We start from the raw sequence: 26,977 nt of genomic DNA, 5'->3' as shown, positions 1-26,977 counted from the left end.
ATAAGATGAAATTGTAAACCCCCAACAAATCCATTCATCCACTGTTTTCTTCTCGTCAATTGAATCAATCTCTTTTGCATGTTTATATTTTATTCTCTCATCCAATTAATTAATTTTTATTTTCAAGTCTTACTATTTTAATTCACACGAACGATAAGGCCTTTCGAGTCTCTTGGGAAAACGATACTTGGACTTACCATTTATTATTACTTGATACAATTTGGTACGCTTGCCAATCCGTTAACACTTAACATGTAAACCTGGAACATATGTACTGTTATTAAGCAATGTGTTGTCATCATAAAAAACCAGTTTGATATAGAGTTTGTATTGTCATCAATCTCAACAATCTTCCCCTTTTTGATGAAGCACAACCATGATTAATAACTCAACCTTGTTTGTAAAGTTCCACATATGACAGAGTAAAACAAATAGCAAAATCAATAAAGACAGTACTCTACATACACAACAAAAATATCATCAAGCAGATATAGTATGATACAACAATTCTCCCCATATAGACTTGCTCTCATACACTCATGAAAACTCTCCCCCTTTTTGCTTTAACAAAAAAGGAATGCTTGATATTTATGCAGTTTTGAAAACAGAGAAGCATCAAACAAATATGCAGTTTCAAAATTACAATGATGCTCTCAAAATCACAAGTTCATCACAAATACAAATATAAACTCCCCTTGAAAAATAGGTGTGTGATGAAACAATGTGTAAAGAAGTGATACTCCTTTTGTCATTATGCATGATTTTCAAAAAACAGTTTGTGTGCACAATGCAGAATATCACAAGTTAATCAGTTTAAGGACAAATTTGTATCATTGGTAAACAATTAACTCATATATATGTAATTACACAAATATCAACAATCTCACAATATTATCTCAATTTAGATATAAAATCATGTAAAGAACAAAGATAATATCAGAATATCAATGATTTAAGCAGACAGTAAGGATATAATAAAATTACAAAATTGGAATTGTTAACCCAGTTTAGAAGTAGTTGAATGCTTGAAATCATCAGTCGAATGCATTGCTTTTCCAAATGTTGAACTTCAAATGTATATGTCCAAAGCAATGTTTTTCCTACAAAACCTTTCAAAAACCTTTTCCAGATCAAGTATAGTGGTTAAGGAAGAATAATATTAAACCATAACAGAAGTCAATCTATAAAAATGCATGACAGTTATAACACAGTTGACTTCAAACATGGCACAGCCGAATCAATCAAACAGAGTATCATATTTTATTTAACAGTTTAAGTGAATGGATTGATTCAAACTAATGATATTATTTCCTTGGATAAAAGATATTACATTGATCGAGCATAGAACAAGGAAATACAACACAAAACAAAACAAAATGGCCTTATATGCCATTATCTAAAATAAAACGACCTAGTCTAGGACGCAAAACACAATTTTGCCATAACACATAACTCTATTTTGATTCAGATGAGTCTTCATCGATGGTTTCTTCACTGATATCGTCAACATCTCTTCTTTCAGATTCTTCAGATGAAGATGAGACTTCAATATAGTGTTTGAATAGGATATCCATCTTTTCATGTAGTTTTGCTTGAGAATTATTGAAGTTGTTTATCCTTCCAGATGTCCTCTTGAATCTGTTATTCACTCGAAACTCAAATTCTGAATTCAGTGGTCCGAGTTCTTCATCACTGACTTTGTTCTCATACTGCATCTTTTCTTTCTAGAAGTTATTTTCATCACTGAAAACCCATCCTTGAGAAGTTTTCTTCATTCCAATACAGGTTAAAGTGGCCTTTTCGATCAGATTTTCTCTTCCACATGTTCGTTTCTTCTCATTAATAAAGTCAACGCCATAATGTTCCAGAACTTTGTTTATGAATACCCCATATGGAAGTCTGTATTCTAAATACAATCGCATATAGTAAGCAAACACCCATAGGAGTAAGTTTAGTAATGTTGTATCTACCAGGTAACAATATGTGTCCTATGATGAAAGCAATTACTTTCTCTTCCTTATCAAGCCATTTGAACAAGAACCCTTTTTCCTTTCTATATCTTCCTCGGTATCTCATGAAGCTCTTGAACATCTCTGTCTTTCGTATGCTTTTGTACCTTGGACAATCAAACTTGTGAGACAGCTCTCCTTCATTTTTCAGCCCTGTGACTTTCAACCAAATATCATCATCAATGACAATGTCTACTCCTTTTACCCGAGAATGAATGTTTCCATCAAATTCTTTGATATTGTAGTAGAAAACTTCTACTAGTTCATCATAACAGTCACCTTTCATCCCAATAAATTTGTCGAGACCTTGAAATTTTAGATCATTAGGAAATATAAACCCTTCTTGTTCAAAAAGAACCAACTCAGCCATGTGATGTTTGACAACTTCCGTAAGTGAACGCATGATAAGAAATCTTTCTCTAGTTTTATCATCACTGATCCATTCAGAAGGGTCAACCTCTCTTCTTGCGGACACTGGACGTTTTCCTGGTCTTGATGATGATGAAGCCATTTGAGCAAGAAGGAAGAAGGGTTTTCACCAGAATCAGAATAAGGGTTTGCTTGCAAGATTGTATGTGAATATCTCAGACTATGTCATTCATTTATAGATGAAAAACATGCCAAGAGTTTTGCTTAAACCCTAAGTTAATCTTTAACGTTCAAAAACAGAGCTTTTTAAATATTCAAATGACACTGTCGATTGAATTAATATTGGAGTCGACTGGGACTCATAAAACCATTTTGCACAGATTCAATCAATCATACAATTAACCACTCAATGTAAAAATCATACACCAACATTTAATCAATATATGCATGATGCAGCAGGTAGATACATATTTACCAGTTGTAGACACTCAAGGTTTTTGAAATGTTCCATAGTTGATTTATCCTTAAGAACAGTTCTGTATCAGTTGTATAACCTGCAAAACAGTTAAGTTTTGGTTGTTGGTACCCATTTAACTTTGGGTCCTTGATTGTCAGCTCTTGTCACATGTTCCTTTGATATCCATACACATAATCCTTGAGGAACAACATGTCTATAATAACAATTTCTAACAGTGTGACCAACACATCTGCCGTAAAAACATGCATTTCTAGCAGGTTTTCTAGCAGTTTTAATTTCAATATTCTTAGCAGATGATAAGGCTACATTCAATTCTTTTTCTAATCTTTCATTTCCAGTAACAAGGTTATCAATCTTATATTCATAATCTCTTTTCTCAAAGTTCAGTCGATTAACCTTGTATTCCAGTCGCATTGCTTCAGCATGCAATTCCCTGAATGTCTTGATCAGCTGTTGATATTTCTCTTCTATAGGCAGCTTCTCAAATTCATCATCACTGTTACACTCAGTCTTTACAGTTCCAGCCATGTGACATATATTGGATTTTTCCTCTTGGTCAGCATCATCATCACTTGAGCTTTCAGAGTCTGAATTCTCCCAAGCAATAAAGGCTCCTTTCTTTCTCATATTTCTGCCTTGAGGAAATCTTTTCTTTCCTTTCTGCTTTGGCTGTAATTCAGGACAGTCAGGCTTGATGTGACCTTCTTTACCACATTCATANCANTGGACANTGTTTGTGTTGAAGCTCTTCTTCTTGCTTTGACCTGCATGGTTAGACAATTGACTATCATTTTGCATAAGTCGACTAAACTTTCTTACCATCAAGGTCATCAGTTCTCTGTCGTCCATCTCTGCTTCTGTGAGATTATTGCTTGCAACCTTCAGAGCAATGGACTTCTTTTCTTCAATCTCCTTTTCATCCTTTAGTCTACCAAGTTCCAACTCATGTTCACGTAGCTTGCCAAACAAGGTAGCCATATTCATAGTTGTAAGATCTTTGGATTCAGAGATTGTAGTGACTTTTGGTTGCCAATTCCTGTTCAGACTTTTCAAAATCTTGATGTTGATCTCTTCTTTATCAAAAACTTTGCCAAGAGCCATCAGGTGATTTACAATATGAGTAAACCGTTTCTGGACATCATAGATGCTCTCACCAGCTTTCGTTCTAAATAACTCATTCTTGTATCAAGGAATTCTTCCTAGCTCTCTTGACTTCATTCATGCCTTCATGTGTTACCTCTAGAACATCCCACATTTCCTTTGCAGACTTGCATTGGGATATCCTGAAAAATTCATTAATTGTTAGTGCAGAGGCAATAATATTTCTAGCTTTAACATCATACTGAGCTTTTCTATTTTCATCAGCAGTCCACTCAGTAAAAGGTTTCAACACAGTTTCATTATCAACAGTTTTTGTAGGCCCATATGGACCATTTAAAGTGGTATCCAAAATTCCTTTATCTTGAGATTCAAGAAAGATCTGCATGCAAATTTTCCAAAATGGATAGTTTTCACCAGCAAACAGAGGTGGTCTGTTTGTTGAAGCACCTTCACCAAAAGTTTGAAAATTTGAAGCCATCCCCAGGTTTTACAGTCGAATAGAATAAAAACGGAGTTGACTGAGTTTTCAAATATTTTATGAAAACCAGCTCTGATACCAATTGTTAGGAAACAGGTTGGCTTCGTTTTACACCAAGAGGGGGGTGAATTGGTGTTAGTTCAAAAAACAAAATCTTTTCGCAATCTTGGTATGAAAATTCAAAGCTTTTGATCTTTCCTTGAAATGCAAGTAATGAAAATTTCAGTGCAGCGGAAAAACGTAGTTGACTACTAAACAATTAAAGTCGACTGAAATAAAGAGTGCAGGGATAAAAAAAAATCAAACATTGGTTTTTATACTCATTCAGCCAACAATGCCTACATCTAGTGTCCTTCCAATCTTGGAAACAAATAAACTATAATGGTTGGAGTTTTTACAACAAGGAATTTATAGAAGCCCCACGTAAAAATATAAATCTCCTCTCTAAGCCAAAACCAAATATAGCTGCACACACAAAACCAGAATTGCAGGAAGAATCCCCTCTTCTGCAATCTGAACCCACGTTGAACAATCCTCAACGTGCAACCAACACTCTTCACAGGATGCCAAGCCTATCACAACATGCTTCACAGGTTGCCAAGCCTATNACAGCAGACTTCACAGGTTGCCAAGCCTTCAGTCAAATACAACAGTCTTCACAGGGTGCCAAGCCTTCAAGATCAAATACAACAACACCTTCTTTGTGCAGATGTTGATCAAACAATGTGCGCAAAGGACTCCTCAATCTGAATCTCTCTCAAGAAAGATCACCGTCGTCTTCTTAGAGAATTCTTGGAGCTTCCTAAACTGAGAACTTTCTCTGAAACAGGACAATGAAAATGTTAGATCACAAAAGTCTCAGAACAATTCGTGTTCAGTTCTATTTATAGTTTTCCTGTCATTCTTAGTCGAATTGCCTATTAATACAGTCGACTGTATTAAAACAGTTATAACAGACAGTCAACACAATTGCTCCTCAGTCAACCAAATCAATACACATTTAGGACAGTTGACCCAGTCAGTCAATCTTAACTAACTTTTGAAAATATAGTCGTTGGAGCAAGTAGGCATAACAAAATTCCAAATATAACAACAATACAGTCGAATGAATGTTCCACACAGTTGACTGACACTTGAAAAAAAACTTTGAAATTCTTTTCAACTCAAAATCTCATCAAGCACGTGTTCACAAAATCTGTACAAAGATTTTAGCATAGTCGAATCCATTCCTAGTGTATTCGACTGAACTAGACCTTTGTCACAACAAATATAAGTTCATAAAAGTGTTTGTGATCTTTTCTTCAGAAATGTGCAGAAGTAATCAAAATCATTTTATCACACATTTCAATATAAGCATGTTCCGTACATATAACACATAATCAATCATAGGAACACACATTGCAAATCAATCAAAACATGTTCAATCAAAAGCAATGTTCAAATCAGTTTAGTATATCAGATGAACATCAAGTATATCCTCAATTCTCTTATTCACAAAACTAAAGAAAAATCACGAGTCCAAGCAAGTCTCTAAGTAAAAAAGGGTGCATTAAGTATCAAAATTAAGTATAAAAATAACGGTTTTTCAACTATTATCACATGTGCATCAATGGCGCATTAAATACAAGAATGAGAACCCTATTATGGCCTCATGACAACTTCCATCAATTGATAGCATAACTTTACTCAAATTCAAAGGTGATTTTTACATGGGGTAGACACCTCTATTTATAAGTTTAGGTAACCATATAAGTGCCTTATAAAATGCAGAAGCAAAACCTTAATTCTACAAACTTGGAGACCAAGGCAAACCCCTCTCTATTAGAAGGAGGACACATGGCCACTAATCCACTCCACTAAGAGCATACACATGCCCATCAATCCTCTTCATTATAAACATGCCATAAGGAAATAACATGTATCTCACACAATAGAGCAACTTAAAGACCACACTAACTAAGGGCCCACAAACTTCTGAATGGTTTGTGCTCCAAGCTAGGATTTTTACGCTAGATCCATCCATTTCCTTAGGGTCCATCTCCTTTAGGCCTAAAACCCTATATTACAACCATATGTCCAGATACAAGGCCAAAAAGAAAACTCTATACTACAAGGTCCAAAATAAACCTACTCTACCAAGAACTCATTGGTGGCCAATGATGATAAGAGCTTTGGTCCACTTTTCACAAATGGCTTAAACTTTTCTTGAGTGTACTTGGCCATGGATAGGGGGTATGTCATCATCCTTTCCCTTTTGAAAAATATTTGTCCTAAAATCTTCATGTTTCTTCATGACAAGACTTTTTTCTTATTATTGGTCAACTTGTGTATCATTCCTCTAAGATCAAAGATCCATCTACAATAATCACCAAATAATATTTTAATCAATTTTTGTTTCACATGCAAAACACATCTCAATGAAAGACTAAAAGGAGACCTTAAGTTAATTGTGGAAGAGTTTCCTTGAGAGTTTTCAAGGCCTACTTCCCCATAGTGTTTTTGTCCACTTGAGTTAATTGTAACCTAGGTGGCAACATTAACTGAAAGTGTGACTTTGAAAATTTTGAGAAGTTTAAAATAATGGGAAGTGGAAATGAAGTTAAAAACTTTTCAAGAGTAAATGTCGAAAATATGAAAGATGGTTTTAATGATAAATTGAGAAAAGTTCAAAGATTGGAAAACTTCATATATCATCTTGGTTTCAACTATTATTGAGGGAGTGGTAGGTGCCTTTAGTAACACTTCCTCTTCTTATCTACTCTCAATCTCTTATTTTTCTCTCTTTTCTTTGTTATTTCTTTGTCTTATCTTTTTCTTTTCATACTAGTTTTCTTTCCTCCTCCTCTATCTATATTCTTTCTTGCTCCTTTTTTTTCTCTTTCTTCTTTGAGTCTTCTTTTATATTGTTTTTTCTTAGCTTCCTTCTCTTTCTTTTTCTATAATATCTCTCTTAACTCTTTGTTCAAAAGTTTGAGTTTCTTTTCCCTCCTTCTATCTCTTTTTTTTTTCTCTTTTCACTCAAAAGCATTTCAACATTTTCTTCATATTAAACTTCCCGTCAAAAGAATTCACTCTCATTTATAATAAGGTCTCTCATTTCTCTTTTTAGCTCTTGGTTACTCTTAAATGAAAAGGGAACAAATTTTAGCTCTTGATTTTTGTATCTTATTCCATCCATGAACTTAAACTTAACTTTAGCTCCATCAAAATACTTAAGAGTATAAAAAAAACATTTATGCAACTAAAAAACTATTTTTAACATATTTTTATATCTCAAACTCATTTATCTATCCTAAAATAAATCCTAATTAAAATAACATTTTAAGCACAAAAAGCAATTAAGAAACCAGAAAAGGCTAAATGACGACATAAATATGCACTCATCATGAGATTAAGGAGATATACCTGAAGAGGCTAAACTTGTAATAACTAAAGAAGTTGATACTTGCGAGATACTTGAAAAGGTTTATACTCATGAGACATGTTGAGGTTAATACTTGATATATTTGGAGATGTTAATACTCATTGGAAAAGTCTGTGTACATGAAATTGATATATTTGATTAATGAAATGAAAACATGATAATTAAGAGATTGGACATAGTCTTGACTAATATAAATTATGGTGGTGTATTTATTGTTTTTATTTACTAATTGTATTTTTTATATATGAACAAAAGTTACACATGTTTGAAAGCTTTATTCAGTCCCATCTCTTATAGAACCAAATTGTAACTATTAATTTTCTACATATGTTTGTGTTAGTTTTTTGTTTTTTATTCACTTTGATGTATCTTCTAGAGGTGTCAAACTAACCCATGGCCCCATGGCCAGCCCCAACCCACTGTTGAAAAAGCCTTATTTTAAGAAGCCCCTCAAGTAGGGGGCCAGAAAAAAGCCCCAACCCCTAAAACCCCCTCTCAAGTGGGTTAGGGTCAGGGTTAAAGTGGGTTTAGCCCCACTCTAAAACTTAATTAAATTTTAACCCCACTCTAAAACTTTAATTAAATTTTAGAAATAATATAATTTATATATACATAATTTATTGTAATTTTACTCTCTCTCCCTCTCTCTCTCATATTATAAATATTATATATTATATTTATTATTATATTATTATAAACAAGTTGTCAATTAATTATATATATAAACTTTGTCAAATCATTATTTTTCCACACAACAACATTTTTTAGTTATGAGACAATTGATGTACGTTTTAAATATAACGCAATGTTTTTTTTAAATGATTACGTTTGAAAAATAGAAAAGTAAAAATAATTGTTTTCCATAAACTAAAATTAGCTTAAACGTTATTATCTTATTCAATATATATTTTAATTAAAATTATTATCTTATTAATTTCTGTTGGTAATATTTTGTAAGTTAAACATTATTAATTATTTAATTATTTCTAAAACTTACTATTTTGATAAACTAAAAAATTATTTTTAACATAAAATTATTTATAAAATTAATAAAAATTATTTATATTCATTTTTATAATTATGATAATAATGTTCTTTTTATTTTTTCTTTCAAAAAAAACTCAAACACACATATTTTAATTAAAACAATTTATAGTCATTATTGAATCAAAATTAATATTAAATAATCATATATTTTAAAAATATCTCTTTTTTTAGTTTCCAATTCTGGATGTATACAGTATCTCTTGTTTTTTTTTTTCTCTCATTAGACATATTTGTTTTCAAATATGCAATAATTATAGTAGGCAAAATTACTTTCCAGATACTGATGTTAATAAGGTATTGGAGTAAATCACTGAGTATGCTTGATTAGAGAGCATCTAAAATAAACACTGCCACCAATCTTCACATTCAAGTTTTTTTGACAATCATTCTTTATTGTTTGTGATTCTGGCTGCTATATAAGTTGATAGCTTTTTCTCTGATTGAGTTTGTGTGCTTCATAATTTAAAATTTTCAAGTTATAACACTTAATATAAATGTTTCTTTTCTATGTAAAAATGTAATTTATTGTTGAATATTTAATTTTTTTTGTAAAAAAGAAAGCCCATGGGTTGGTCCTGACCCACAGGGCTTTGGGGCTTTTTAGCCCTGAGAACCTTTTTAATAAAGAGTTTTTTTGGTCCTGTGGAATTTTTTGGTCCTAACCCACATGGACTAGGGCCATGACCTATTATAGAGGCCTATTTTAACAGGTATAGTATCTTCTCCTTGCAAGTCATAAATGAAACTATAAACATTAGGGTGGAATGAAGTGTTTATGAAAAAGAAAAATAAATTGAGCAATACCTTAGTATTCTGGAAATTTAAAACACAATTGAAAGTAGATAAGTTGCAACACAACATATAAAAATTCTTACTTATCAATAACTTAGGCTATAAGAAGAAAAAACAATACTTTTTCTTGTGAAGCTCCAAATATTTCTTAATCTCTATTAAATTTATTTCTTTGTTTTTTTTTTTTGTTTTCAAATTTTCTATTTTAGTATTTTTAATTTTATTTATTTTTGGTTAAGTCTTATTCTTTTACTCAATACTTTAATAATTTTGGAATTACCCACAGAAAATTTAGTACTGATACTGAATATTTTATTATTTAAGAAGAAACTTTTACTTAGCTGTTAAATTAAAAGAGGTTGTGAACAAATCATTATTCATTTATAAAATAGTTATTTAGAATTTGTCATGATTAAAATGCTATTCAAGAAGGATTAATGGTTTGGGTTTTTTCCTGTCCTACGCGGTGTTGGCAACTATTTGACGCATCACTTGGCTCACATTAGACGCTTCCAGAAAATTCAATCGTCTTCCCGTAGGTGATGGACTACGATTTCAGGACCGAACCTCCACTCTACAGCTCTTCTTCTTCTCCATCCTCCCACCAAATGTACCCTAAGATCGCCTCTCACGGCCACGCCGCCGCACGCCCCTCCCACCCGCACCACTCTTCTCCTCCTTCCTCTTCTCGTAAGTTACAACTCTCTCCCATCTTTCAATATTTCCAATCAGGGAAATAAGAGAGTTTATTGGATGCATTGGATACACATTCATTCTATTGATTGGTTGTGTTGACTTTTTCTGTTTTTAATCTGCAGCGGGATTGGGTATTAGAGTTTTTATAAAGCCAGAATATAGGATCACTCCGCCGGTGAGTTTTGCTGAAATTGAGATTCGGATATGAAACGTTTGCCCAGATTAGGTTGTTAAATTTAAGATTCTGTATGTTGGTTAATTATTTTTGGTGAAAAATAATGTGATTATTTATCGAATGTCCTGAGTGGGCTTTTAATAGATAAGCTACTGTTCTCCAGAAAAGATGCTTTTCAAAACATACGTCTAACTGGAAATTATAGAATCCTTGACTTTCTTTATATTGGGTCCTCGATGCTTGTGCGTGAACACCAATCATTTCCTCTGCGATGCACATATAGACCTTGTTTTCGTCATGATTGCCCCGTTTGGACGTTTTCTTCGTTGTGATACTCTAGAAAGTGAAGTTTTGTTGCCACTCCTTTTACTTTGTCGTATTAATATTATTTCCTTAGTTAATTGGTTCGTTCCTTATGCTGCAATTCCTGTTAACAATAGCTGCTGTGGGAGTTTAATTTGTTCAGATTTTTCGTTTTTTCCCTATCTGGAATCTCGATGGCTGGGTTGCTGAACATGTCTCGTCTTTGGTTGTCTAATTTTTGTTTGTTGCTTTGCTTTGAAATGTTTAAGAATTTTTGGAAGATTGGCTTAGGAGATGGCTATTGTAAGATTTATTATGGCGGATAGCAGTTAGCTACAGCAATTGATTCTATGTTATTTATATCATGGTTGTCAAACTTGAGATTGTACTTAGGATCACGAAGAGCTTACAAGAGTGTAAATTGCGGGATTGTAACATAGATTTCAATATCTTACTAGACTTGTATAGATTCATATGTAACATAGATTGCAGCTCCAACGCTTGAACTCATGATGGTATGCAATAAAGATGAAGTGATAGGGGAGAAAAAGGAAACCTCAAAGGCAACCTGTGCAAAACACTTAAACGGAAAATCTCAAACACCCTAACGTTAGAAAACTAAAATTTGATATCTTGGTCACCCTAAATGTAAGGATACAACCTCCTATTACAAAGGTTTATGAAGGAAGAGAATAAGGGTGAAGGAAAATACATTTAATTGATTTAAATTCAAATAAGTTGCAAAATTCTGTTAGTATTTATTTTGTTATAGCTTGTTATTTGCCTCGAAGTACCAGTTCTCAATTTCCTTGAGTGTTTCATTCCTCTTTTGAGTTTTCTGATCCAGTTTATATAAACTATCAGAGCTCAATATGGGCTTTGTGGTTTACTACACATGACGAGTACAAGAATGACGGAGTTATGAGTGGAAGCATCGGAGAGGACTTTAGGAAACGGGCTTTAGTTGCCAGGCAATTTTTGTTACGCCTCTACTTGTATACAGTAGGAGAAAAGCAGTTACACAACCTAACTACCAAGGCAGTAGGAGGGTCANTTGAGGGGATCATGTATATAAAGGGGGATTAGTTGTAGATGAGGGAGTTAGTGAATTCATTTGTTTTTGTCAGGAAGTTGTTAGTCCTGATAGGGGGAGGTTAAGCTCTCTTCTTTCTGTAACCATTGACTGCATATTGAATAAAAGAGGCCATTCAGTTTCACTGTGGGTTGTGTGAGTGAGTTTAGAAGTGTGTTTCGCATTAGGTTCTTGATAAAGAACCTATCATTTGGTTCAACCTGTCGGATCCAAGGAAGAGGGGAATCAGCGATGGAAAGTCAAACGGAGGGAAGATTGAACAATTTGGAGATTACAGTGGAGGGAATCAAGGAGGAGACAACGGCAATCAGGCGTGATCTACAACAACTGATAAGAGGGATGAATGGAGGTAACAATAATCAAGGGGGTGGCTCTAAAGGAAGTAGCAATTCTGTGAACGATAGTCAAGAAAGGCACGACAATGGGGGAATTCCCCAAAACTGGAGGAAAAGGGTTGAGTTGCCGTCATTTGAAGGAGTGGAACCGCATAGTTGGATTAACCGGGCTGAACGGTTCTTCGATATATAGAAAGTGGCGGAGGAAGATAAGGTGGAATTGGCCTACATTAGTATGGAGGGGAGTGCCAGTTACTCGTTCAAATATTGGAGAGAGAAGACCAAGAACCGTTCTTGGATGGGTCTGAAGGCTGGACTGATTAACCACTTTGGAGGTGGGTTTAGGGGAACTGTATACGAACAGTTGGCCATATTGAGGCAAGAAGGCACAGTGGAGGAATACATTCGGGGTTTCGAGATGTTATTGGGTCAGACCCAGGGTCTATCGGAGGAGTTGGTATTGGGTTTTTTCCTAGCTGGGCTGCGGGACGACATCAAGGGGCAAGTACGTATACAAGACCTTCAAGAATTGATGGGGGCGATAAGGGTTGCAAGGGATGTAGAGGACGTTATGTGTCAAGCACGAGACGGTGGATGGAACGGCGGGAAAATAAACCCAGAGGGAATGCGAGCCACGTCAACGGTCATTCAAGGCAACATTGATTGACAGACCGCGAGTCGAACGGGTGGGGCCGAGGGAGTTAAAACGACCAGAAAGGAGGGGTCGTCGTCGGCGAGTAACACGAGAGGAAGTATTGTTGGGGGAGGCGATAGTAGAGGAAGAATGGTAAGACACTTACCTTACTCGGAGTTTCTGAAGAGGAGGGAAGAAGGTCGTTGTTTTCAATGCGGGGGCCTATTTGCTCCAGGCCATCTATGTTCGGAGAAGAACTTGAGAGTGTTGCTGCTAGCGGAAGACGAGGAGGATGACGCAAGTGACGGGGTTGAACCGGAGTTGAGATCTATGGAATTGTCTTCTTGCTCGGCGGAAGGGTTGACTCAGCCTAAAACTATAAAGTTGACTGGAATGATAGGAGACCGGAGGGTGCTGGTCCTGGTCGACAGCGGGGCCAGTCACAACTTTATCAGACAAAGGTTAGCGGAGGAACTGAAGCTGTCCATAGAGGATACGGCCCCTTATCAGGTGAGTTTGGGGGATGGGCAAAGAAATTTGACAAGAGGAATCTGTAAGAAGGTCGAGGAAAGACTCCATTTAGTCGAGCTGGGCGGAGTGGATGTCATCTTGGGGGTCGAATGGTTGGCGAAACTTGGAGAAGTTAGGAGTAATTGGGACGAAATGATGATGATATATAACGTGGGGGACAAAATGGTAAACATAAGGGGTGAATCAGCTCTGTCACGACAGCTGGTGGAAGTGCAGGGAAAGAACGGTGAGTGGGATGGGGATGTGATGGAGGCGTAGAAAGCTGAATTAGAAGAGCTAGTGGATGCTGAGTCAGGGACCTTGGTGTGGGACCCGGGCCTGGTGGAAGTGCAGGGAAAGAATGGTGAGTGGGATGGGGATGTGATGGAGGCGCAGAAAGCTGAATTAGAAGTAGTGCTGCAGCCGCACTAACGGGTATTTCGAGAGATACCCGGTTTGCCTCTGCTACCTAATAAATAACACCGTATCCCACTCAAGAAAGGGTGGATCCTATAAATGTGTCACCATACTGGTATCCTCATCTTTTGAAGGGAGATTGAAAGGCAAGCAGCGGACTTGGGAAGACAGGGCAACGACCCAGTGCCAATATACTGAGGGCAACCTTGGGGACAAGGTTGTTTCAGAGGAGGGTGGTATTGTTACGCCTCTACTTGTATACAGTAGGAGAAAAGCAGTTACACAACCTAACTACCAAGGCAGTAGGAGGGTCAATTGAGGGGATCATGTATATAAAGGGGGATTAGTTGTAGATGAGGGAGTTAGTGAATTCATTTGTTTTTGTCAGGAAGTTGTTAGTCCTGATAGGGGGAGGTTAAGCTCTCTTCTTTCTGTAACCATTGACTGCATATTGAATAAAAGAGGCCGTTCAGTTTCACTGTGGGTTGTGTGAGTGAGTTTAGAAGTGTGTTTCTCATTAGGTTCTTGATAAAGAACCTATCAATTTTTGAAGCAAGATTAGATGCAAGATTGACCCAAATGGAATTGAATTTGGAATACCATCTTTCGCAACAGGATTCACAGTTGGCATAGTTGGAAAGATTGTTGAAAGATTCGTGAAAGAGAGAATCGGAAAAAGTGTAAGTGGAGTAACTATTGTGAATGAAAGGATTTCATTTGTGGTTGTAGTTTTTGAGGGAGAGCATGCTATGGGGGGATGGGTAAAGTGGAAAGATATCTCGGATTAAAGGAGTGCAAGAAGAGGAGAAAATGGAAGTTGTTATAGTGGAAATAGAAGGATTTGCTTTATCGTAGTTTCAGTGGGGGGAAATATGCAATCCAAACCAATTTTGGAGTAGTTTCAACAACGCACTCATCCAAAGGTTTCAATAAGTCTTGATGGGAGATTCTTTTGAGTCAGTGGTGGCTCTTAAGTAGGAGAAATCTGTAAATGAATTCATCACTCAATTTTAATGATTTGATAGAGTTATTCAGGGGTTGGATGAACAGTATTTGGTGAGAATTTTCTAATGGGCTGCGGAGGAGATCAGAGCATAATTGAAATCGTCTAAAACAAAAAATCTTTCGGAAAGTGATGAATAAAGCCCAAGCTATTGAATGGAAGAATATAGAAGTAGCACTACACTGCTGACTTTTGCTAGATCAACTGTAACTGTGAATAAAGATTATGTGACCTAGATACTCCACCTTCTCCAAGCCAAAACTGCACTTGTCCCAATTGGCATATAACCGAAGTCTCAGAATTTCAAGCCCCTTATAAATTGTCGCAAGGGTTCTTCCCATCCCTTGCTATAGACAAGAATGTCATAGAAAAAACACCATGGCTTCTTAGCTCAGCAAGTCCCCCAAAACCTGAGAGAATGAAATATTGAGGGTGCGTTCATGAGCCCAAAAGGCATTAAAAGATACTCATAATGACCTCGTGAGTCCAAAACATTGTCTTGTGTATATCTTCCTCCCTCATTCTAACCTGGATATCCCGATTTTAAGTCTGATTTTGAGAAATACCTTGCAACATATAATTCATCTAAGAGTTCCTCAATAAGCTATATGAGAAATTTGTCAAGAATAGTTGCTTTATTAAGGGCTCGATAGTCTACATACATTCTCGACTGGTTATTCTTTTTCTTCACCAATATCACCAGGCTGGATAAAGCACTTTGGATGGGACGTATATGCCCTACTGCTAACAACTCATGAACCAATTGATATATATTCACACCACAAAACAAGGAACAGAAGAGAATAGGTAAATGAAATATAAGACAACTCTAACATTTATTTGCAAAATAAGAAAATACAAGATAACCAATCCTACTGCATAGATATAGGCTCCTCTAGAGTAACAAACAAGGTTCTCTGTTCAACAAATTGCAAAGAACCACCCATTCCCTTCTCTCCACAGCTAATACTAAAAATAAGAAAACATTTCTCCTCTCTTTCTCCTCTAACTAACCGCTCTTCTAATCAGACCACGACATTACCCCGACTCTTCTTTCTCTCATATACCCTTCCCCATCTTGAATTGTGCTTCACTTCAATGGCTATAGTTTCACTAGGCCCATTTGGGCCCCATCATATTACATGAGGATATTTCTGATCCCACAGAATACTGATTCTGCTTGTGTACAAACTCCCACATGAATCGTGAAATGGCAAAACCAGACAACACAACTGTTTAATTTGTGATTTTAACTACATTATTTATAAATTTTGATACTTGTTTGGCAAGCTGATAAGAACCGTTTTTATTACTTAAATTTCATTGTTTTTGTACTGTCTCTTGCTATGTATAAAAGGATGCAAGCTCTCTATCAGTGGCTTGGGCAGTTTTGACAGTTCTGGTTTTTCCAATGTTGTAATGTAGCCCCATTTGTTACCACATTCTGGAGATATTCAACGTAGCAACTTCCAGTTTGATTTTGGATTGGAGAGAAAAATCCTCTCCGAGGCAAATAAGGAAAAACCAAATTGGAGCAAGTTTGGAATGGAAAATCTTCAAACTAAGGTTATGGAATCAGCCTCGCCAAAGGTAACTTCTTGATTTATAGTAAATTCCAATGTATGGTGTTGCACTGCAAATGTAGCTTGTGTTAATTATGTGTTTCTCCGATTTACGGCATTATTATTTTCTAGTCCATGATATGTTTGATGGTAAGCGTTTTTTCATTCCAAAACATCTTTGGCTGTTTCCAATTCTCAAACATTAATTTCTTTACAGGCTTCTGTTTCAGATCCCATTGTGAGCAAATATATTGCCATGGGGCTCAACCGAGAGGCTGTTCCCATTGCTGTTGCAAATTATGGTGACAATCCAACCAAGGTATGTTCTTTATCCTTGTATTATCTTATGGATTTACTGTTAAAGAGGCAGCTCTGCTGAAAAATATGACCATAATGTATATCTAAATCTGATTTATAAAATATGCCAGGTATCTTTTTTTTTTTTCTGTTGATCATGCTTATCAAATAATATGCCAAATTCTTTATTGTGAACTCAAGTGGTCTTGTTCTCTTTATAATAGAGGTTCTTCAAATATTTTCTGTGAACCTACTGATCTTATGTGAAATTGTGAGCTTTTCGTGTATAGTATTGATAAAAGTTGTCAAGTATATGGTTATAACTTTGCTTATGTCTTGCTGATATGTTTGTCTCCTGTATCTGACCTCCCCTTCCGGTGTCAGGATGGGGACCGTATATGCTTACTTTAATTTACAATTGTTAAATGCTCATGATGTGCTTTATGCTTCAATGGAAGAGATCTCTAAAAGTTTAATGAGAGTAGACTACTAGTTTTGACCATGTTCCATTGGGGCTTTTCTACTTGTCACTCTTGGCTTTTCCTCTGGTTCAAATAAACTTAAACTATCATTCATATGTAATTGAAGGAAAGACCTTTCTGTGCATGAAGGGTTGTTTGGAGCATTTCCCCGATGAAGTCCTTTGTTAGATATTTCTGAACTTATTTCCTACATTTCACTTTCATTTTTTAACTAACACTGCCAGTCTTTTACTTTTTCGTTGCCATTTCCCTAACTAGGACTAGCTGATGAGAAGATGTATCGCAATATCTTTACTAATTTACTGACATATGCGTTATTCATTTGAAGATTCCAGAATTTGTCAACAGCTATACCCTGCTGCGTGAAATGGGATTTTCGTCAACCTCCGTTGCTGAAGCCTTGGTTATGTATGATAATGATACTGACAAGGCATTATCTCATTTCCTTAACGCTACATCATGAACACGCAGAAGTATATATTTTTAGGCATCATTTATTGATAAATAACATATTGGTGTCTTTTTAAAAGATAAATAATAGTAAAATTTAGTGATATATATGTAAATTTATTGCCTATAAAGCTGTTCCTCTTGTTATAGTTGTGTGGGAGATGAGGATTCTCAGTTTGTGTTTGTATAGAGAATATAAATAAAACCCTAGTTTATTTTTTATGTACGTTTATTACATTTATCCTAGAAATGCAATGTCGTTTTTATTAAAAATTATTATTATTATTATTATTATTATTGTTATTATTATTATCATTTAAAATTGATGATGAAACTAAGAGACCCAAACTCAATCTTCTAATCCAGGGGATGGGCAAGGAGTTTGATGTAATAGGTACAAGTTTCTATTAATTTGAATTTGACAAGTATTTACACTCTGATAATCAATAATCACAGTAATGCGTGGTAGTTCATTGGGGGAAAAGTAGCATTACAAATAATGTGACCAAGTGACCTCTTTTTTGTGCTTTGGAAACAGCAGAAGACAGCTCAACTGAATTTCATTCTCAACTCAACAACTTCTAAACAATTGCGCATAAAGCTCTCAAAATAACAGATAATTTTGGTTTGTAACTGAAATTTTATATAAAAATTATACGTATGTAATCTTTACTCATGTACCATTAATAATTTGATATTCGAAAATGAATTGTTTACCCAACATATATATATATATATATATATATATATATATATATATATATATATATATATTATAATTTCATAAGGTTGTTATTCTGACCGGAAGTTGCGAAGTCTTTGGAGGTGGAGTTGGAAGTCTTGAATGTCCTTGTGCTTATGTTATAACATATTGAGTATTAAATATATGAATTGAATGAGTACTCACGAGTTTTTTTTTTCCTTAGTAGTACAGTTTCATTTTAAAATTTCCTAGATTAGCATACTGTGATTATAACATATAGCACAGTTTTTATTTAAGGTTAGAATTCTGGAAAATCCAATTTTAACTTTTGTTTTTGGTAACCAGAATACCAAATAGGACATGGTTTCTGAAAAATCGAATTTTAAACTAGTTTTAATAAAAAAAATTTAATTTTATTAAAATATAAGGAGAAGAAAAAAGTAGTTGTATGTATTTTGTAATGAAAAAAAAATATTTATTTATATGATTGAATTTTGTTAAATTATATTTTAGAAATAAATTTTTTGATTTTCATTTATTAAACAATAGCACACGGGAATAAAAATTAAAAAATGAAAAATCATAAATATATGAAATAAATAAAAATTTCATTACTCTAACTTAATCATTGCAAGCTTTTCATAAAAGATAATTACAAATTTTATTATTCTAACTTAAATCATTACAAGTACGTCAAAAACATAAATATATAAGAAAAAAGAGGTTATATTCTTTTATTTACAAAACATTCCAAAGATTAACATGAGTCACTCTATCATAATCAACGTATGATGAACTACAAATATAGTCAAAATTTTCAACTTTTATAAAATTTACATAAAAGGACATTGTCTTTATCATAACTATTATTGTCAAGGAATTACTTGTTGAACATTTTTATCATTCCTTAAGAAAACGAAGTTATAAGTTCCTTCTTCAACAAATTGGGGAGGAATATGATATCACAATGACTTAACTTTGGCTCTCATGGTCCCAACAAATGACTTCTAATAATTTGATGTATATGACTGATAGTAATCCTATTTGGAAAAGTACAAAAGGCAAACCTTCCATCTTTGAAATTTACACCATCATTAACAGAATTAAAAGCATTCATCTCCTAAAGAAAAACCATGTCTACTTCTACTAAACAACTCTACAACTTCTAAACATATTACTGTTGAGATTGTTGATAAGGGAAACACTGGTTTCGCTAACCTTAATCTCATAGTGCTTTAATCACTCTATTTTTTATTATGACAACACATTGTTAATAACACATGTTTTGTTATGTGTTACATGTTCTGTTGCTTACTGGTTGATATCTTATTGAACATGTTTTGTGTTGATTCTGATATATGAATGCATACTCATTAAGCTACTTACGGTTACATAATTTGTGATTGCATTAGATATGTTTTTGAAGAGAAAATCACATGCACTTTTATGAAGTTATATTGTGTGGCATAACTGCAAGTTTTAAGTCGACTTTATGAAGCAAGTCGATTAAAACTCGTGACTATGCATAGACTTTCAAAAATGGTGCTATGTGTGATTTTGCATTGAAAAGTTTTTCAAATTGTACTGACATGCCTAAGTCGTCAACATGCGCAGTGGATCCGACTTAGTTAGTTGTTTGTTTGAAATTGTTATGACTGCGAATAGTAACGACTATATTTCAAAAGTTAGTTATTGCATTGATGATAGTCAATTGTAATAAATGCAAAATCAATTTGTTAGTTGTTGACTGCTACTATTTGACTTAACTGTTATAACTGTCTAAGGACAATCAACTCTATTAGTAGCTTAGTCGACTACAGGAGTGTCTGATTTATAGAAAACTATAAATAGACATGTCTCAGTTGATCACAGAGACTTTGGATAATCTAACACTTTCATTTGTGATTTACAGATCGTGATCCCTGAGAATTTGCTCCAAGAACTCATCAAGAAGACCGTGGTTATCTATCTTTGAAAGAGAAAGGTTTATGTGCTTACTGGATGATCATACTCTGCACATGTGGTACGCGTCTGCTGATCAAGATTTCTCTCAATCTTTGTAAAGATTGTGGTTGTTATCCTGTTGGGATTGTAGGGGGTTGACTCGTGGAGTCTGGACACTTTGAGGATTGTTCAAAGTGGGTTAAATATTGCAGAAGAGGGGATATCTTGTTGTAGATCTTTGTTGTGTGTATTGCCTATATCTTGGTTAGAGGGTTAAAAAGGTGTTTTTATATTTTTGACGTGGAGGTCTCTATAAAAGCCTTGTTGTAAAAACCTTGACCATTATAGTGCATTTGCTTCCGAATTGTGAAAGGACACTGGATGTAAGCATTGAGGCCGAACAAGTATAAAAACCCGCGTTTGAATTCTCTATCCCTACTCTTTTACTTTTAGTCGACTTTACTGGTTTTGTAGTCAACTTTGTATTTTCCGTTGCAACTGAAATTTTCATTCCTTGTGATTCAAGAAACTTTGTAAAGATTTATACTTTGCGAAAAAGATTTAAAAAAGACTGATTTTGAAACCTCACCAATTCACCCCCCCTCTTGGTGTGAAACGAAGCCTACCTGTTTTCCAACAATTGGCACCAGAGCTGGTTTTCATAAGATATTTGAAAAACTAGTCGACTTCTTTTTTCTTGAATCGACTATATACTTGGGAATGGCTTCTGGTTCTCAAACTAAAAGGATATGGGAATTCAAAATTGATTTGATATCTGCCACTTGCAATGAGAAATCAAATTCTGGTACTAATGAATTTGATGAATCTCTTGAAACAGGAATCTTGCAAAAGAAGGCAACTTATGGTGTTAAATATGATTCTGGATCACAAAGACTAAATCTGCTGGCTGGCAAATTCACAAGATTTCTCAATGAAAAGAATGAACAAAAAAGTCAAAGTGTTGACAAGAGGATCACGACTAATGATGATGATCTAATCATGACGGCAAAGTCTAAGGTAGCCGAAACAAGAAACAAAAGTTTCTACTTGGTACTTGGACAGTGGATGCTAAAGACATATGACGAGAGATCTTACAAAGTTCTCAAATATATCTTATAAAACCACTGGTCATGTTACATATGGAGACAGCAATAAAGGGAAGATCATCAGTATAGGTAAGATGAATACTCTTTCATTTTATGAAATTAAAAATGTTCTTCTTCTTGAAGGGTTGAAACGCAATCTACTTAGTATCAATCAGTTGTGTGACAAATTTCTAAGGATCACCTTTGAGCCTAAATATTGTTTGATTAGCGACGAGTCAACAAAAGAGTTATTATTGGTGGGAAAAAGATTCAACAACATTTATGTAATCGATTTCAAGGAAACATCATTTAACTCTGTTGTCTGCCTGATCACTAAAGAAGAAGATGCTTGGCTATCGCATAAGAGACTTGCTCATATCAACATGAATCAACTGAACAAATTGGTCTCAAAGGATCTTGTAAGCGGCCTTCCAAAAATACGCTATGCTTCAGAAAAATTATGTGATGCATGTCAAAAAGGAAAGCAAACAAGATAATCCTTCAAAAGAAAAAGAGAGATGTCGACTTCAATACCTCTACAACTACTGCACATGGATCTATTTGGACCTTCAAGAGTAAAAAACCTTGGTGGAAACTCTTATGGACTAGCCATAGTTGATGACTATTCTCGATATACATGGACATACTTCATAACTGTCAAGAATGACACGTTTAAAGTATTTAAAAGATTTGTTGATGTCATTCAGAATGAAATGGACCTCAGGATTAAATCTATCAAAAGTGACCATGAAGGAGAATTTCAGAATAAGGATTTTGATGATTATCTAGCTGAAATGGGAATATCACATAAATTCTCTGCACCTAGAACTCCACAAAAAAATGGAGTAGTTGAAAGGAAGAATAGAGCTCTTGAAAAGCTTGCTAGAACAATGTTGAACGAGAGGAACATGCCTAAGTATTTCTAGGCTAATGCGGTTAGCACTGCTTGCTATGTGCTGAACAGAACTATCATAAGATCAATATTGAAGCTAACTCCTTATGAGCTGCTGAGGGGAAGAAAACCAAATATCTCTCATTTAAGAGTCTTCGGAAGGAAATGCTTTGTACTAAACAATGGTAAAGAAAATCTTGGAAAGTTTGATTCCAAGGTAGATGAAGCTATCTTCATAGGATATTCTCTAACAAGTAAAGTTTATCGTGTGTACAACAAAAGAACTATGAATGTTGAGGAATCTGTTCACGTTGCCTTTGATGAATGTATTGAGGCTACTGATAAATCTGAACACATTATAAAATTCACTAAGAAGAAAATTCAGGTGGAGAGGAGGAAGAGCCTGAAGAAACAACTGGCAGAGAAAACTGTGACGAGCTAATCGACTCTCCCAGACCAGAATCGACTAAAGAATGGAAAGTGCTAAAGAATGTGGTCACTAACAACATAATTGGAGATATTTCAATAGGAGTGTCCACAGGAAGACAATTGAATCAGTTCTACATGAATGTTGTGTATGTATCCAAGATTGAGCCTAAAAGAATCAAAGATGCTCTTAGAGATGAAAATTGGATGATGGCTATGGAGGAGGAACTAAACCAATTTAAAAGAAAAAATGTATGTGAGCTGGTACCAAGAAGAGATGATTTTCAAGTCATAGGCACAAAATGGGTTTTTTAGAAACAAGTTGGATGACTCTGGAGAAATCATAAAGAATAAAGTCAGACTTGTGGCAAAAAGTTATAGTCAGGAAGAGGGAATCGACAATGATGAAACCTATGCACCTGTGGCCAGATTAAAGGCTATAAGAATTCTACTTGCCATTGCGTCAGTAATGAAATTCAAGTTATATCAGATGGATGTTAAGAGTGCCTTCTTAAATGGATACATCAAGGAAGAGGTATATGTGGAACAACCTCCCGGGTTTGAAGACTTTGAACATCTGGATCATGTATTCAAATTAAGAAAAGCTCTATATGGATTAAAGCAAGCACCAAGATCCTGGTATGAGCGTTTGAGTGAATTTCTCATAAAGAAAGGATTCTCAAGGGGTAAAGTAGATTCAACTCTGTTTATCAAAATTTTAAATAAAGATAAATTGTATGTGCAAATTTATGTTGATGATATCATCTTTGGATCAACTAATCCTGTACTATGCAAAGAATTTTCTAAGACAATGCAGGATGAGATTGAAATGTCCATGATGGGTGAACTAACATACTTCCTTAGCCTTCAAGTAAAACAAGCCTGAAATGGAATATTTATTCATCAATCAAAGTATTGCACTGATCTGCTAAGGAAATTCAAGATGCTAGACTGCAAGGAAGCTGCTACTCTTATGGCAAGAAATTGTTACTTAGATCTTGATGAAACTGGAAAGAGTGTAGATCAAAAAATGTACAGAGGTATGATTGGCTCATTGCTATATCTAACTACTAGTAGACCTGACATAATGCATAGTGTGTGTCTTTGTGCTAGGGTTCAGTCTTCTTCTAAAGAATCACATTTAACTATTGTTAAAAGAATTTTAATATACCTCAAAGGAACCAAAAGTCTAGGACTATGGTATCTAAATAGTACAAACATCTTTTTCAAAGGATATAGTGATTCTGATTTTGGAGGCTGTAAGCTAGATAGAAAGAGCACTAGTGGCACATGTCACTTACTTGGATCCTCTTTGATCTCTTGGAATTCAAAGAAACAAGCTTGTGTGGCATTGTCCACCATAGAAGTTGAGTACATAGCAGCAGGAAGTTGTTGTTCACAATCTCTTTGGATTAAGAGTCAGTTAGAAGATTATGGTATTAAACTAAATAATATTCCTCTGAAATGTGATAGTACAAGTGCTATTAATTTTAAGAAAAATCATGTTTTACATTCTAAAACTAAGCATATTGAGATAAGGCACCACTTCATACGAGATCACATCCTCAAGGGTGAAATCAAGATTGAATATGTAGACACCTTACATCAATGGGCTAAGATCTTTACAAAACCTATAAACAGAGAAAGATTTTTTACTACTCGGAATGAATTGGGCATTCTAAATGATAGTAGTATAAAATGAATGTTGAATCGACTTTTTTATGATTGAAATTGACTATGAGTGTTTTTCACTATTACATTGATCATGTTGCATATTCACTTCTTATATGTTGAATTTCTTGCATTACTGTAATATTATATTGCTTGATCTGCAAAAGACTATGAAAGGTTTTGCAGGAAACATTGTTATGGAACCCATTACTGGATCATATCTGTCTGGAAAGCAATGAAAATCGACTTGGTTATTGGTCAAATCGACTTATAAAATATAGGGGTTATAAATTCCAATTATTGGAATTTGGTTATCAATTTCTTCATCTTTTTATATCAGTTTTCTTCAATATATCTATGTTCTTATATGACTGTTTTGCAATAAAACTATATTGTGAGATTGTTGATAGTTGTATCTTTGCTCGATTGAATTGTGCAATCATATCTCTGATACAATCTTGACATAATTGATTACATGCTCTGTTATCTGTGTGACTGCATTGTGCATCTAATTCTGATTTTGCTATATGCATAATGACAGGGGGACTATTATTTGTATGCATAGATGTTTCACATGCCTACATTCTAAGGGGGTTTATCTATCTCATGTGAATATCTGTGATAGGGGGAGCATCATTGCATGTTTAAACTACTTATTTTTACTGATGCATCTCTATTTCTTTTGATATTAGCATATCCGTATATGAAACACACCTTTTTTGCTAATGCACAAAGGGGGAGAAATATTGTGAAAGATTGATTAATCTGCTTATGTTGCTTGATATGTGATTGTTTGCTTGATCAGTTTTATTCAGAGTAATTGGGGAGAAATATAATTTTACTTGTTTACTTGCTCTGATACTTTGATTAAACACATTAGATAAAATCAATTATTTTGCTTGCTTGATCTTATATTGATTTTATGAGCTATTTGTGTATAAACATGGTTGTTTATTAATCATGGTTGTGCATCATCAAAAAAGGGGGAGATTGTTGAGATTGTTGATAAGGGAAGCACTAGTTTAGTTAACCTTAATCTCATAGTGCTTTAATCACTCTGTTTTTTATTATGACAACACATTATTAATAACACATGTTTTGTTATGTGTTACATGTTCTGTTGTTTATTGATTGATATCTTATTGAACATGTCTTGTGTTGATTTTGATTTGTGAATGCACATTTACTGAGTTTGTATATGTTACATCATTTCTGGTTGCATTACACATATTTTCGAAGAAGAAAACAACATGCACTTTTGTGAACTTAAATTGTGTGGCAAATCTGATAGTTCAAGTCGACTTCATTGTTAATTGAATCGATTAAGACTGAAGACTTTGCACAGATTTTCAAATGCAGTGCTATGTGATATTTTGCATTGAAAAAAATTTCAATATGTGCAGATGTGTCAAAGTCGATTGTGTGCGTTTTGCATTCGACTTTGTTAGTTGTTTTATTTGTGATTTTATTATGCTTGTGAACAGTAGCGGCTATATTTTTAAAAGTTAGTTAAGCATTGAATGAGAGTCAACTGTATTAAATGTGGAATTAATTTGTTTGACTTGACAGCTACTACTTTGACTTAACTGTTATTACTGTCAGAGGACAGTCGACTGTATTAGTAGCTTAGTCGATTACAGGAGCGTCTTATTTATAGAAATTTATAAATAGACGAGACCTGAGTTATTCAGAGAACTTTTGGAAAAATTAACATTTTCATATTCTGTTTCAGATTGTTTCTCTGTGATTTAGTGCTCCAAGAACTCATCTAGAAGACGATGGAAATCTTTCTTGGAAGAGTTTCTGAACGAGAATCCAATTGTGCCTACTGCTTGATCATTATCTGCACAATTGAGGTGTTCTTTGGTTGATCAAGGCTCATGTGGCATTCTGTGGTGATTGTTGTTCATGTTGTGATTACAGGGGGTAGACTCGTAGAGTCTGGTACACTTTGAGGATTGTTCAAAGTGGGTTGAAGATTGCAGGAGAGGGGATATCTTGCTGCAAGTCTTGCTATGTGTATTGCCTATATTTTGGTTAGAGGGTTAGAGAGGTGTTTTATATTTTTGACGTGGAGGTCTCTATAAAAGCCTTATTGTAAAAACCTTGACCATTATAGTGCATTTGCTTCCTGGTATTGGAAGGACACTAGATACAGGCATTGAGGCCGAATCAATATAAAAACCTGCGTTTGAATTCTCTATCCCTACACTTTTACATTCAATCGACTCTGTTACTTATGTAGTCTACTTTGATTTTCCACTGCACTTAAATTTCTATTACTTGCGATTCAAGAAAACTTGTAAAGTTTTACACTTTGTGAAAAAGATTGTGAAAAGACTCTGATTTTGAAAGCTCACCAATTCAGCCCCCCTCTTGGTGTTAAAATGAAGCCAACCTGTTTTTCAACAAAGTTTTTGTCTCAAGATCAAGAAATGAGTGTTGAAAAGAGAAGGAATCCGAAGAAGAAGAAAGTACTCTAGATGTGTGTTCAAAGATAAGTGTAGATAAGAGTACTGAGGAAGAAAATACTGATGACAACAATAGTGATATGATTCTTGGAGATTTCTTAAACAAAAAGAAAAAGAAAGACTAATATAG

At 34.6% G+C, this 26,977-nt stretch overlaps 1 protein-coding gene across 1 annotated transcript; it reads left to right on the top strand.

The window, feature by feature from the left end:
• Positions 1-10,133: 10,133 nt before the first annotated feature.
• LOC106780551 lies at positions 10,134-17,928 on the top strand. Its single transcript, XM_014668855.2, has 5 exons — positions 10,134-10,388; positions 10,517-10,569; positions 16,290-16,454; positions 16,644-16,745; positions 17,534-17,928. The coding sequence occupies exons 1-5, from the start codon at positions 10,241-10,243 to the stop codon at positions 17,666-17,668; spliced, it is 603 nt and encodes a 200-aa protein (XP_014524341.1). The 5' UTR covers positions 10,134-10,240; the 3' UTR covers positions 17,669-17,928.
• Positions 17,929-26,977: the final 9,049 nt, after the last annotated feature.

This window comes from Vigna radiata, unplaced genomic scaffold, assembly GCF_000741045.1.
Source record: "Vigna radiata var. radiata cultivar VC1973A unplaced genomic scaffold, Vradiata_ver6 scaffold_390, whole genome shotgun sequence".
In the NCBI taxonomy this organism is placed as follows: domain Eukaryota; kingdom Viridiplantae; phylum Streptophyta; class Magnoliopsida; order Fabales; family Fabaceae; genus Vigna; species Vigna radiata.
This window is presented reverse-complemented; position numbering and strand designations above follow the sequence as displayed.